Here is a 13411-nt window from a genome sequence, read left to right as displayed (position 1 = left end):
TCATTTGAATACCTAATGAACAAATCGCTGGCACGAAAAGAGGCGGGTTATATTGGAAATGGATGGACAGCGGAGTCCGAAATCAGCGAGGCGAACTGGAGAAAACCCCAGAAGAGGAGCACATGCCACATCTCTAATGGAATCTCTGGCAGAAGCCAGATACCAAAAGCCCGAACATTCAACTCTTATTAATTTATCCGGCTGCAATTGGCAAACCCAATTTGCCTGCAGCTCCGTTGAAGCGTGTAGCGAAATAAAAGCAAATACGCCGCACTTATGGCCCAAATTCAGTCAATTGCACACCGCTTTAAAGGCAAACAAAAAGCGTCAAAAGGGGCGCAAGGGGTGTGGCAGCCCCGAAACCGGTTCGCAAATATTGGCCAAATCAGCTGCACTTCAGTGCGGCCCATGAGTAATGTAGTAGTTTTCCAGCCATTGTTTGTTTGTGTTATAATTGCGTTTGGCGTGGAAAATCTAAAGTTGATTTAGTTCTGATTATCTCCGAGGTTTAATTGATTGTGCATGACTGCGAACTTTATTTTACAACCGAACGCATGAGAATTTCTTTTGAGTCTGAGTCTTTGCCTAAACCTTTTATATTGGGCATTTTACATTTATATTCGCTTTCTAATTTATGCCCTTTCGTTAAGATCTTTGCCACCTCATTGTCTGCTTGAGATATAAAGATAAATACAAGTTTAAGATCACTCTGGAGTTTTGCCAGAAAATCTTAAAACTTGGTTGTTCTTCTTACATTCTGATGCACGACCACAAAACAGTTCGTCGTGTGTGAGTTGTTGCCAAATTCTCACCGAGTTGTTAGGACAGGTGCCGGCAAAGTGCTAATAGGTCGCCGAAACAAAGTGTGGCTGGAAGTTTCCGAAAATCTTGCATCATCGCAGCACTGCAGTGTCCAGAGTTCCCTGAGTTCCAGAGATAATGGCATATTAACATACTATATGCCATGCAGGGGAAAGAGGAAGCAGCCAGAATCCTATATAAATAGACCCTGCCCACTTGATTGCGACACATTTCCAGTTTTGCGAGCCATTACAAGCCTCGCCGTCAATCTCCAATTCTCCTCGCCCCGCGCCAGAATTCAAGTTTAAGCCCGACTCAAGCCACTCGACCACTCAGTTCACAGCGGAATCGCGTCGCGACCACAACAGACAACAACAGACTCGGACTCGCCAAGTGAAGTCAAGAGTGTCTCAGAAAACAATAACAACGGAAAGCGTCTAGGAAAGGTACGGCAGAAGCCCCTGGCTTGTTGTTAATTAAACAGCCCAGTCGAGTTCGCATGTGAAAGCCGCACAATTATGCTGGGCCGCTCCCATCAAAAGTGCGAGCAAGAATTTGAACGCGGACGCGACTGGCATACAAATCGGAATGTAGAACTGATTCCGAGTTCGGATCTTGTCTTCCAGGTGCGCAGTATGTTCGTCCTACTCGGAGCCCTCTGTCTGCTGCAGACGGCCAGCTTGGTGCCGGCACAGGTGAGTTCCGAAAATTAATTAAGGCTCTAACTGACACCTGCCACCAAAATCCAAATGCGAACTGCATTGTTGGCCAAGTGCGGTTCGAAATTAATGCAATTAGCTGGCAGTCAGTCGGTTATCGGGTGACCAGACTCCTGAATACCTAAACACACAGCCCATTTGCCAGCCAACCAGTTACCTCAATAATATTCCATCAGCCAGACGAGTCGCAGCCACACAGACAGTGAATTCATTAACTTTATTAATAGATCAGTCGGTGAATTGCATATTTCGCAGAGAAAGAAATAATGAGTTTTCATCACAAACTAAAGGAATATATCATGTGATTTAGTGGGGCTTTTTAAAAGAAGCTAAGGTACAGCAACATTTTATTTACAATAATTTCCCACTATTAATACTTTTAGTAATTTCTTTTTGTTTAAAAATGACTAGTGTTCAGTGTTCTATAATCACAACCTTGATTTGCGAAAGTGAAGGCCTGGAAACGTGATTTTCCTCGCGGCTTTCAACGAGATTACTCGAAATTAGAAAAGCTGTCCATCTGCGTTCGAGTGCGAAAATCAATGCCATTTGCAAGGGTTTTATCTAGACGATTATTTTGTTTTGCAGTTTGTGGTCGTTCGCAAGTGAAGGGAAAAGGTTAAAGTGCAACATTCGGTTTCGGCGTGAACTTTGCCACATTGCCTAAACCGCAATTAGGAATTTTTAGTGCGCGATTCCGCATTTAATTGCGGGCCAAGGCGAGGTTTTCTTACCTGTTAGTATTACTTAAAATTACACGGTGTACTCAACTCAGCTCAACTCACACCATTCGCTTATCATTAGTATCGGCCTCTCACGAGTTGCGACCAACTACTATGCATCATTTTAATAACCACGAAATCGTTACCGCTTTAGTGGCCACCTTGAACTTTGCTGGCCTGCGCTAACTAACTAACTAATATCAATTTAATTGCATTTTTCACCAGACATTACTCATACGCAGTGTTGCACACGAGTGGCATGAGGGCGGTATTTCATGGTAATTAAAGGCTTAAGCCGGAATATCGCGGCTATATTGTGTTCAATGGTTTCTATTTCATTAGTTCGTGAGCTCATTAAACAGGTAATCGAGAATACATAGGAATATTTATTTAAATGTTTGTGCTAAACTGACTTGATTTAGTTGAAGCAAAATGTTTCTAGTTGTTTAGTGCCCATACTTTTCAGGAAACTCTGTTGACCAAAGGAATTTCCACACCTTGTGGCTCACACATAATATTTCAAGTCGCCTTCATCTTTTGTTCGCTTTCGTGGAGATTTTTTCTGCCCGAAAAGTTTATTTCTATTTGCGGCCCGAGGGCAACAAGAATTTAGATTTTAATCAACGCATGCATGAAATTTGCATTTGCCAGCTAAATGGAAAATGGGGAAAATGCCGGGAAAACTGTTGTTTATGTTCTGTGCGGGTCGTGGGAATCGAAATTAAGAGCACACGTAAAAAGTCTTGAGAAGGGTTTTTCCGCCACCCAGCGAAGGATACAATTCGAGGCGGCCTTTCTCTGGAATTCATGCAAATTACTGGCCATTCATTCCATATCGCAGGATCCACGAAGAAATCCTTTCACTGCCTTTTCTTCTTATCCTTGCGGGTCATGAACCGAGCTTATGAATTTTTGGAAACTCCGGCCAATCTTTAATCTGCCAACCGCAAGAGCACAATTACTGTCAACTTGAATTAGCCGAACACAATTGCGGTGTTTTACTGCCAATTGCGATTTTTATCCGAGTAATGAATGGCCAGCAAATATGGCGAGTAAATACATTTACTAACTGCACAAATTTCACAGTGTTTCGCAGAATGATTTGAATGGCAAACAAAAGAGCTGCATACATATGTACATACATGCGATTAATTTACATTTGTTGTTTGCAGAACAATAAAATAAATCAATTATTGGCTTAATTTACGCACACATTCCGCAACTCATTTCTCTTGTAGTAGCAACACAGACATGATTTGCAATTCATGTTTTGTTCTGAGTGAATGTTTATAATAACGTCCGACTTGTTGGTCTTATTACATTTTAATTAAATAAATTTAAGCTCGCGCATCTGGCAGCAGTGGAAAAAGTGTATTTTTTAAGGTGCACAGGAAGGCAAATAGTTGCATAGTTACAAACTTGCATAGTTGTCTGCCTCATTTCCATGAGATTATAAAAACCCGACAGCCTTTAAGCGACATCCAAACTTCACAACCCCTGGCAACTTTCAACTTTAAATACTATTACGTTGTTCAGTGCCAGTTACAAAGTTTTCAGTGCAAAGAGCGGATAAGGAAGCTAAAACCCATCATTACTATAGCTACTGTAAGTCGTAGGTAGTGAAAACAATCCGAAGAGGTCGATTCCACTCGAGATGGCATTGAATATGGTTCAGTGCTGCAGATGCTTACGTTTGTACTTCAAAAATGGCTAACTGCTAGCTTACTGATATTTCACATAAAGTTACATGTATAGGGAATTTAAAATTTGTTTACTTATTTACTTAAAATATATAAATTCACTGAAAGATATCTGGCTTGCACAGCTGAAAGTTCTCCGTTGAAAGTTCTAATTGATATTTACAACAAATGGCTTGGGGATTATTCCCCCTGCAAAGTAGCCAACAGCCTATAGGTCCACTCCATAGATGGACACCTCGAGATGAGCCGCTTGTGGCTGCTCCTCGGAGTCCCGAAGTCGCCGGCAGTGAAGGACCACAAACTGCTGGCCAATGCCGCCAGCTATGAGCTCTGCCTCCGCTCCAACCTCGCCGAGATCCTCGACATGCACGCCCGTAATCCGGTAGTTATCGCTGGCATTCTGCCGGAGATTCCCAAGGAGATTAAGCAATTTGCCAGCCAAGTGCCTGGGCTGTATATCTCACCTGCGAGCCGTAGGCCACATCTCTACCGCTGCTACCCGGCGCCAGGTAAACATCTTCGGTGTGCAGCACGCTGGCGTATTTGTTGACATGACCCCAGGTGACCGAGGCGGCGTTGCCGGGCAGCACCTGACCAGGTAGCAAACATAACAGCCACATCAGCCACCTCCATTCCCACCTCCACACCCATGCCCTTGTCAACATGGCAACATGTGTCCGCCCACGATTCTGCGCTCCTTTCGGTTTCCGCTGTGCTTCTGTGCTGATGATTCGATGCTGACTCTGACTGGCCACCACCTCCACCGCCTCCTGCTCCTCCTCTAGTCGGCGTGTGAAACTCAAATGAGCTGCCGTCAGAGGTTAAATATTGTCATTGTGTCGCCTGGAAAAACTCTTATCGGCGGCAGGTGCAGTAGACTCTCCCACTCGCTCTCTCACTTGGCCATTGACGATTGTCACACTTCTGATACACTAACTTACTAACTAACTATGGCGGGGTATATCAGACAGCTAAGCACACATGTTACTTACTTGCTAACATACTTTGATAGGATTAATCACTTCTTCATAAATGATCTTACCTTGCAGACAAGTTGATAACTTGACAAAGTGAGGATACACATATCTTACATAGAAGTAATATTTCTATATATATGGATAGCATATAAGAGTAATGCATAAATAAGTTCCTAATGAAATATGACCATATGATTATAGTAATCTATTATCTGATAACTTGACAAAGTGATGATACACATATCTTACATAGAAGTAATATTTCTATATATATGGATAGCATATAAGAGTAATGCATAAATAAGTTCCTAATGAAATATAACCATATGATTATAGTAATCTATTATCTAAAGTTAGGGTGTTCATAGTTCCTTATAGCACTGTAGTGAAACTTCACCGCACCTATTTGCTTAGGTCTGTTGTGCTGCCTGTTAACTGCCACAATTATTGATAACTTCTTTGGAGTCCGCTCATTCGCTGTGCTCATTACCTGTGTGCTCCACTATCTACGCAATAGCACTCGCCGAAGTTCTTTGTTATCAGTGGATCGGTGTTTTGTAGCTTGGTGTAATGCCAGCTTATCTGTAGTTATGTACTCTCTAGTTCATTGTTGCTCTATAATAACTGGAGAACGGGCTGTGCAAATGTTTATCAATGTTTTGGAGCTGTACAAATATCTGCGCTGCAGAACTTTCAACCTTCACCGATTTGGGAAATTCTGGCGCTGAGAAATTCCGCTTAAATTGATTAACACAGAGCAGCACAAGAAATGTTTACAAACTCGGTTAAGCGGGCACAAAGGGTGTTTGCCCGCTTTTCCGGGGCGGCCAAAGTTGGGCAACAACTTTGCAACTATTAGTGAAAAGGCGGACAAAACATCTTGGGCCTGTAAAGTTGGCCAGGGGCGAAACGCGAAGGTCGTGGCCAACTTTGAATAGCATTAAGTATACGCAACGTGGCCAGAACTTTTGTGCTAAAGCTCTCACATTTTCAACCCCGCAGCTGATTACGCTGCGCGATGGCAAGGTGGGCGTGAATTTCGCAGGATATCACGCAGATGCAGGACTCGGCGGACTCCTCACCGGCAACTCTGCCCACGGCGGACTCAGCGCCTCGGCCGGAACTCCGTGGGGCTCCCGGGCAGCCGCCGGTCTGGGCGGCAATCTGGACGGTGGGTTCCACACCTAATTGATTCGATTTACATGCCGGATAACCCGCCACTCTCTCTCTCTTTCTCTCACCCGCAGGACGAGCAGCCGGCGTGGGCTACGCCGCCGCCCAGGCCAATCCTTCGGTGGGTGCCAGTGCCCTTCTAGGCGGCAGCGCTGGAGAACACGGCTACATTGGAGCCGAGGCCCACAGTCCTCGTCGCACTCTGATTTCCTCCTCGCAGCACACAGTGCAGCCTGCATATCCTGCTGATCCTGTGCCCGCCTCACCCGCCTCACCCACCTCCGGTCCTGTGGTCACCAGCTACATCCAGAAGGTCAAGCCGCCCAAGAAGTACGCACAAGATGTAAGTAGTCGCAGACCTGGTACATTCGCTTTAAAAATATATAACAATCGTGCATTATTATCTTCATGGATTATAAATTGAACCTATCTTTATTATTATTCATTTTCATAACATTCAAAACTATTTTGATATGAAATCAGTACCGTGCCTAGTTGCTTTTGCCGAGCTAAATGTATATTTAAAAATATTTCATGGTAATTAGGGCAGTAGTTTTAATGAGATTTCCTCCCGTTTTCCAATCCACCCATCAATATGGTTCAGCCAGCTTACATTTTATTCCCGAGATAACTTTAACAACAAGTTTGGAAGTATGGTTATCGAAATTTCAGCAAGATGTTTACACGGCTTCCGAAAGTATTAAAAGTGTTTTGCTCGAAAGTTTTACGCATCCTTTCGACTCGAAAAAGTGCTTAAAAGATTTCCCACAAAAATTAAAGCTACATCAATTCGCTAGTGCGCCATTCTCGTAAAAATTAAAGTGGGGAATTCGGTGCTTTACGGCTTTTCAATTGCGAAATTCCTGGCAATAAATCGCCGGCTAGTATTTAACTAGGGAGTGCGGTTAAATATTGATCAACGCCCCCGTGTCGGCCAACCAAAAACAAGCAATCAATCCAATCCAATCGAATCCAATCCAACCCAACCAAATCCACCCGCCATTGATGTTTTAGCTGGACCGCAGTGAAATCATTGAAAATCATGTTAAAGCGGCCGCAGATGCCGATGCCGATGCGGTGGATAAACACCCGCTCTCCCGCCCCCCTGCCACGCCCACCGCGCTGATAATTGTCAAGCGACCACGCACACATGCAAAGCGGCAGCGACAGCGGCAACGTGTCGTATACGTGATGCAGGAAGAGCAGCAGGAGCAGCAAATTCCGGATGAGGAAGCCCAAAAGGACGAGCCGCAGTCGACCGTTGAGGTAACACCAAATGCGGTGCGGACATAGATACACAGATACAGATACAGATACGGATGCGGATACACAGACAGATACTAGTACACCGGTACACAGATACCCGCTCGCACACACACACGCACGCACACACACACACACTGCGGCACTCTTAAACGCAAACAAATTGTTTGGCTTTTCGGTGGAGCTGGATGCCAAAACTTTAGCTTTGTGGCAGTAATTTTATTTGAAAACATTTGCGGACACTGTGGGCGTAGGAGGTGGAGGAGTAGAAGTCAGCTGCTACCCAGCATTATTATTTCCGTGAAATATATTTTAATACAATTTTCATTTATCACCCCCCTGCATGTCCTGCCCTCGTCCTTTGAAAGTAACTGCCCCCCAACTCACGAACTCCCCTCCATTCGCAGGCGAGAAGCGATGCCAAGGTGGTTCAGGCGCACAAGTACAAGGCTGTCCAGCGACCCCTCGCCGTGAACAATCGCTTCCTGGCACCGCAGGCCCAAGGACCCGTGGGTCTGGCCCTCGATGTGAGTATGAAATCGTGAAGGACACAGCTCAATCTGGCTTGGGACAGACTCGCCAGCACAAGCAAGCATTTAAACATTTAAATAAAAAACCTGCTTAAATATAAATCGGTTTCTCACTAATAGCTAACTTGCTGATTACTTCATAGCTTAGTGAAGAAAAGTATTTTGTTCTTAAATATCTAGAGGGTTTTAAAAACGTTTTAGAGGATAACTTGCAAATTCTAAAATATGATTATAAGGTTATGGTTATGGTTATACATTGAATAATATTGTTTTACTTCGCCCTTAGATTCCCATTGGCATCCTGCGCTCCCTGCAGCAATCCTTGGGCGCACTGACCGGAGGAGCAGCTCATCAGCAGCCAGCGGCTGCCGTTGCAGTGGCAGGTGCCCAGGCCAACGACCATATTCACTAGAGATATGAGATATAGTTTGGTTTGCCATTAGTCACTACCCAAAATCAACTTGCGAGCACAGTAAACACAAGTATTCAGGGAATCGAACAGATCAATGAAAATGGAAAATGAGAAATTAAGTACGATGCAAACCTTTAATAATCACTTACATTGCTAGTCTACACATAAGTTGTTTGATTGCGAATAAATACTTTTAAGGGTATGCCACTTGTTTCACTTAACTAATGAGTACTGTAAACTGGACTAAAATTTATTGTGTTATATATTATACACTCAACATTGATTCAGAAATCCGGAATAAGTTCGCTTTTGGATTGTCAATGAGCTGGGCAATTTACCTCCGGCTTATCGGTCCATTATAAAGCTGGTCAGAGCACTTAGCTCCTGGCTTTCAACTGTTTACTCAAGTGATTACCCAACAAGTAGAATTCAAATCTCTCCTGGTTGTTTGGTGGTGATTAAAAGGGTGCTGCCTGCCGCCATTAAATCAAGTGCCGCAACATAATGCAGGCAAATGAATCGGAAAGGCACCTCGCCTCGCCACATGGCGAGGCACCACATTTCGCAGACAGGAACTGTGGAAATTCGCTGGAAAATCAAGCTGGCACAGGCCGCCATCCTGTTTATTTAGGAAATGTGTGAGCATGTGGAAGATCCCGACCCCAGACAAGATATGGCACACACACTAAGTGTGGGCCAGCAAAATATTTCACACTCTGCAACCGCAGTCACTCGGCTGCCCCAAATTTAGATGGCGTGTGGGGCACAAACTGTGTGGGGCACAAACTGTGTGGTTCGCACCTAAACGAATGCACGACACTACAGAATATATGTAAATAGTGTACATGCATTGTGTGAGTGTGCTTAAATACTCGCAGGGCTTTTATGCTCTTAACCCTCGAAAAGTCATGGCTTTCACGGCGGTCACGGGGGTCAGTTTGCTTAGGTCCTGGCCGGTGGTTTAGTTGCCGCTATTTAAATTTCTTAATTACTGCCTGGCCGAGAATTTATTGGCCGTTAGTCGGTGTACTAAGCTCTCAATGGGCTTCTCCTCCTTTGGTCCTTGTAATGCCGTTGTGATGGGCACATGACTGTGCAACAGGCTTGCAGTTTTGCAAGTTTTTTGCTGTATGAACAGGACACGTTAAATTAAATGAAAACAGGAGGAAACAAGCCATTGTTGCTTGCCATAAAACATGAAAGAGGATTTTTTATGCCTCAGCTTTTGCCGGATTAGACAAAGCCCATCGGATAGACTTCAATTTAGATTTCAAAAGCTGTTTCAGCCAGAGCACATTTAAGGCTAATCAGAAACTGTTTCAGTGGGCTTCTCACAGAACTGAAAATAATTTCTAAGCCCTAAGAATGGCGCTACATCAAATTAAGTGGCACAGCTATGATAAACAGGTTTAATTTTCTTAAAGTTGCCTTTTAATTTATACTTTAAATAAACAATATTTTTTATAACTCATGCGCTCAGAAAAAAACACTAATGCCTTTTTCCTGAAACCGAACTCTACAATGCTAATTTGCCAAAAGCAACAAGCGTGAATAAATACATTTTTTGTAGCTGCCGCTTACCTGGAAACCGTATTTCCAATTAGCCCAGAAATGAGCAGCCATACATCATTGTAATCATAAGTAATATCCTTGCCAACTTTGCAGGAGCTCGAGTGAGGATACCACGCACATAACTTAAATTTCTTTAAAAGCCAAAAGGCCCCCCAGATATATGGCCTATAATGTTATGCATATAGACACACACATAGTTGGTTTTTTATGTGTGCTGGCCCAAAATCAACAGGACGTTTCCTGCGATTTTCGCTGCTCTTTTTTTTTCCCAAGGAGCCGCAAGAAACGAAACGGTGAAAAACCAAGAGCCCGGGGTCAAAGGCGTCCGAAATCGAGCTCGATTCGTGGGTCGCGGTTGCCTCATTAAATTTAACGCACGTGCCGCACAAATTATGTTTACCCACACACACACACACAGACACAGATGTGCACTCACACAGTGGCCAACACCGACGCACATTTAAACATTTTCCTAATTTAGAGTTCGGCACAAAGAAAAACGTTAGTGGAGAATTGAAAAGGTTCTTTTGGTTTTTATTTTGTCTACAATTTACGTGGGCCACCAGAACGAATGAATAGGTGGCAGGTTAAATCATTCAACAAATGTGCTCACCCACATCCACACACACAGACACACAACACACACACACACACACGAGCAGAGAAACCGCACACACTTGTGCTTATTAAGTTGCCTTCTTTTAAGCGCCCGAAGGCAGGCAACATAAAATTTGTGTAATTTGCTGACGAGGACCGTACTCCAAATTGAGCTGTGAACTGTAAGTTGTCGAAGAATCGAATTTCCCCAGCACGTTGCTTAATTAGAGAGTATCAATTTACCTGTTCATATGTTTTGATTTAGTTACCAACACGAAAGTCCACGTTTAATTGAACGTAAATGAATCATTTTGCAATTGAATAAGGATATAATGCAAACTTAATACATTTGAATTTACAGCAGTGGAATTCATTTAAAAAGTTACTTTTCGGGTAACGAAACACACCTCGATTAGTAATGTCCGTAATCATGTTTAAAATAAATTTGACTATGCACATTAAGTAGTCCAAACAGATTGGAAGCTGCGAAGCCGTAAGAAAATCGTTGCCGGGACAACGGTGCGTATGCTTGCTATTTAACTTCATTGCCAGGCGGCAGGTAGGTAACTGGTAACTAACTGCGGCAGCCATAAATATTCAGTGGCCCGGCTTACGCAGATCGAGTGCATAACTGCTGGAGCATAAATATTCATAAATTCCACAGGACCTTGTGTGCCAGCTCCAAAATGGAAGCAATGCCGAACATCGAGTCGCCGTCGTCGCTGTTGATTAAAGTTAGACGTACCTAAGCGGCAAAACTGGCTGTCCAACCAACAAGCAAACGTGGCACCGGAGTTCATACGAGTACATTGTACATTGTACATGGCATCCAAGTATTCGCTGTCTGCAATATTAATGAGTTGACTCCATTTAATTGAAGCAATGTGATTGCGGCCATTGCGACAGCTGGCAAAGGGGCGGTGGCTGCGTGGGCGTGGCCCGATCCGGACTGAACACCTGTCTTTTCGGGGCATATGCAAATTCGGCTTTCCACGTGCCCCGGGGCACCAGACTATCCGCCCTCGCTTTCCGCGGAAGTCCACACCGTGCTACAAGTGTCAACATTCAGTTGTATAGTAGGCGCGAGTTATATCCTGTGGATGCATGTGGCTCTACCGCAAAATAATTAAAGTTTCAGCAGGAGAAATGTGAATTTAAACTGCATGCTAAATGAAGAATTTTATTTCATTAGCACACCATGCGCTGAATAAGCGAATGTCAAGGGTATTGATCCATAGAAAATGTTTTTGGATTCATAAGTGTATACTTCACTACTTCAGAAAAACTTTTGTATGCAGAGCTGCACTTGTCCAATTTACATTTACGTTCAATATGGCAGGACAACTTTAAAACTATTTGATATGTAAACTGTATTTAAGGGTATTACCCTCTTCGATATTCATCGCCCAAGGCACTCTAAATATTTTATGTTGTAACGTAAATAACCTCAACTGAAGGGTGTTCTGGGAACCTTTGTTTTCTGCGAATGGGGCAGTGAGTAAAAGGTGAGGTTTCGCCAAATGTACAGCCCAATAATTCGTGTGCGGAACTGGAAATCGTAAACCCTCTTGAGCTCAAGCCAACCGCAAGTTCTGAGAACTCTGTCAACAGGTCCTTGCTGCAATCATTTGCTTTTCTGAAATGGCGTTTAATGTGCCATATTTTTCATTGGAATATTGTATTGAATGTTGTGTTCAAAAGCGAGCGATGAAAGTTATGGAGAGCCTCGCGATAAACCGCAAACCCAAACCACAAAATCCCTCTGGGGCTCAAAAGACAGTGATTTAAATCCGAGCCAAATAATTTAAGGCTGCGGCCAGCGAAGCGATTGAATTGCAACAGCTTTTGGTGGAGAAAAAATAAACTCCGGCGTCGAGTTACGTTGAAAAACTCGCCGAAATCGTGGGGCAAAAAGTGTTTCCGTTTCCGTTGTGCAGTGCCTTTTGGGTAATAAAATCATAAATCCCCAGGCGCAAAGTGGGCATACAGCAGGTGGAGCAGAAGGGGAACGGAAGGAACGGAAGGAGCTGCCGAAAATACGGAGTTCGGGTCAGGAAGCGGAAATTATGTTGGCCCGTCTTGGACTTAACCTTTGTCTTCCCCGCTCTTTGTGCCCGGGGTTGCGAGGATTCGCGGCCATGAATGATTGCAGTTTAAACTCGGCCAAGCTCGCTGTAGCACTTTCGCGGAGTTTTCCTTGTGGAAGCCTCATTTATGATGCTCCTTTCGGCTTGGCAACATTTTTATAGCTGCAACGGCGGCATAATTAATTTCATTTTACGGCGGGGCGAGTTGGCAAAAATGCATAAAGTCAATTAACTGAAAAGGCAGCAGGCGAGAAAACAAGAGCTCCCGGCTCCTGGCCCCTAGCCAATCCTGGGCAGGGGATGCTTCCCAGGAGTAGCGAGGCGAAATGATGAGCTTGTAGTGGCTTAACAGGGCATGCCGTAAATATCTGAACGGGTCAACTTGATTCCGGGCAAAAATCACTGGTTCCTCGGCGAGAGAAGTCCATTATCCCAATGATAACTTGCGTACTCCGAGTTCACAGAGGCTGCCAAGCGCAGCTAATGAAATCCAATTGAAACGAATTGTTTCCTGGACAATTGCGAAATACGGGTTCAGTTTTAAAATTGTTTTAATTACGTTTTAATTGAAGGTGGCTTTACGCATTCCTCAAGTTGTTAGCATTTTAAGTGCCATAACGCAAATTTCATAAGCGATCATAACAGCAGAAGGAATCTTTACAAATTAAACATAGATTTGTAGTTACGTGCAGAATGACCTAATAAATATTACATAATTAGGCATCGATATATTATATATTTAACACCGAATAATAATTTGTATATTGTTAATAATTCAATCATAAATATAACAAACAAAATCCAAAAATCATTTTATTTACACATAAAACTACTTGCGATACATTTAAAAGTGCCTCT

At 43.6% G+C, this 13411-nt stretch overlaps 2 protein-coding genes across 4 annotated transcripts; one reads left to right on the top strand and one right to left on the bottom strand.

The window, feature by feature from the left end:
* The first annotated feature begins 1030 nt into the window (after positions 1–1030).
* Positions 1031–8499, top strand: LOC6531824 (PE-PGRS family protein PE_PGRS26). 3 transcript variants are annotated; one of them, XM_015196082.2, is made up of 7 exons: positions 1031–1247; positions 1428–1496; positions 5922–6090; positions 6167–6435; positions 7107–7358; positions 7763–7882; positions 8172–8499. In XM_015196082.2, exons 2-7 carry the CDS (start codon positions 1437–1439, stop codon positions 8295–8297), a joined length of 996 nt encoding a protein of 331 aa, XP_015051568.1. In that variant the 5' UTR covers positions 1031–1247; positions 1428–1436; the 3' UTR covers positions 8298–8499. The 3 variants fall into 3 exon arrangements, with proteins under 3 accessions (XP_015051568.1, XP_015051567.1, XP_039228115.1); XM_039372181.1 differs by lacking the exon at positions 7107–7358 and having other exon boundaries at positions 1038–1247; XM_015196081.3 differs by lacking the exons at positions 7107–7358; positions 7763–7882; positions 8172–8499 and adding an exon at positions 6576–7105 and having other exon boundaries at positions 1032–1247.
* Positions 3935–4914, bottom strand: LOC6531825. The gene is made up of 2 exons (XM_002092576.4): positions 4407–4914; positions 3935–4342 (listed from the first exon to the last, which is right to left on the bottom strand). Exons 1-2 carry the CDS (start codon positions 4605–4607, stop codon positions 4151–4153), a joined length of 393 nt encoding a protein of 130 aa, XP_002092612.1. The 5' UTR covers positions 4608–4914; the 3' UTR covers positions 3935–4150.
* Positions 8500–13411: the final 4912 nt, after the last annotated feature.

The sequence above is a fragment of the Drosophila yakuba genome, chromosome 2R, assembly GCF_016746365.2.
Source record: "Drosophila yakuba strain Tai18E2 chromosome 2R, Prin_Dyak_Tai18E2_2.1, whole genome shotgun sequence".
Classification (NCBI taxonomy): Eukaryota; Metazoa; Arthropoda; class Insecta; order Diptera; family Drosophilidae; genus Drosophila; species Drosophila yakuba.
The sequence above is the reverse complement of the archived record's forward strand: the minus strand, read 5'-3'. Positions and strand labels throughout refer to the sequence as shown.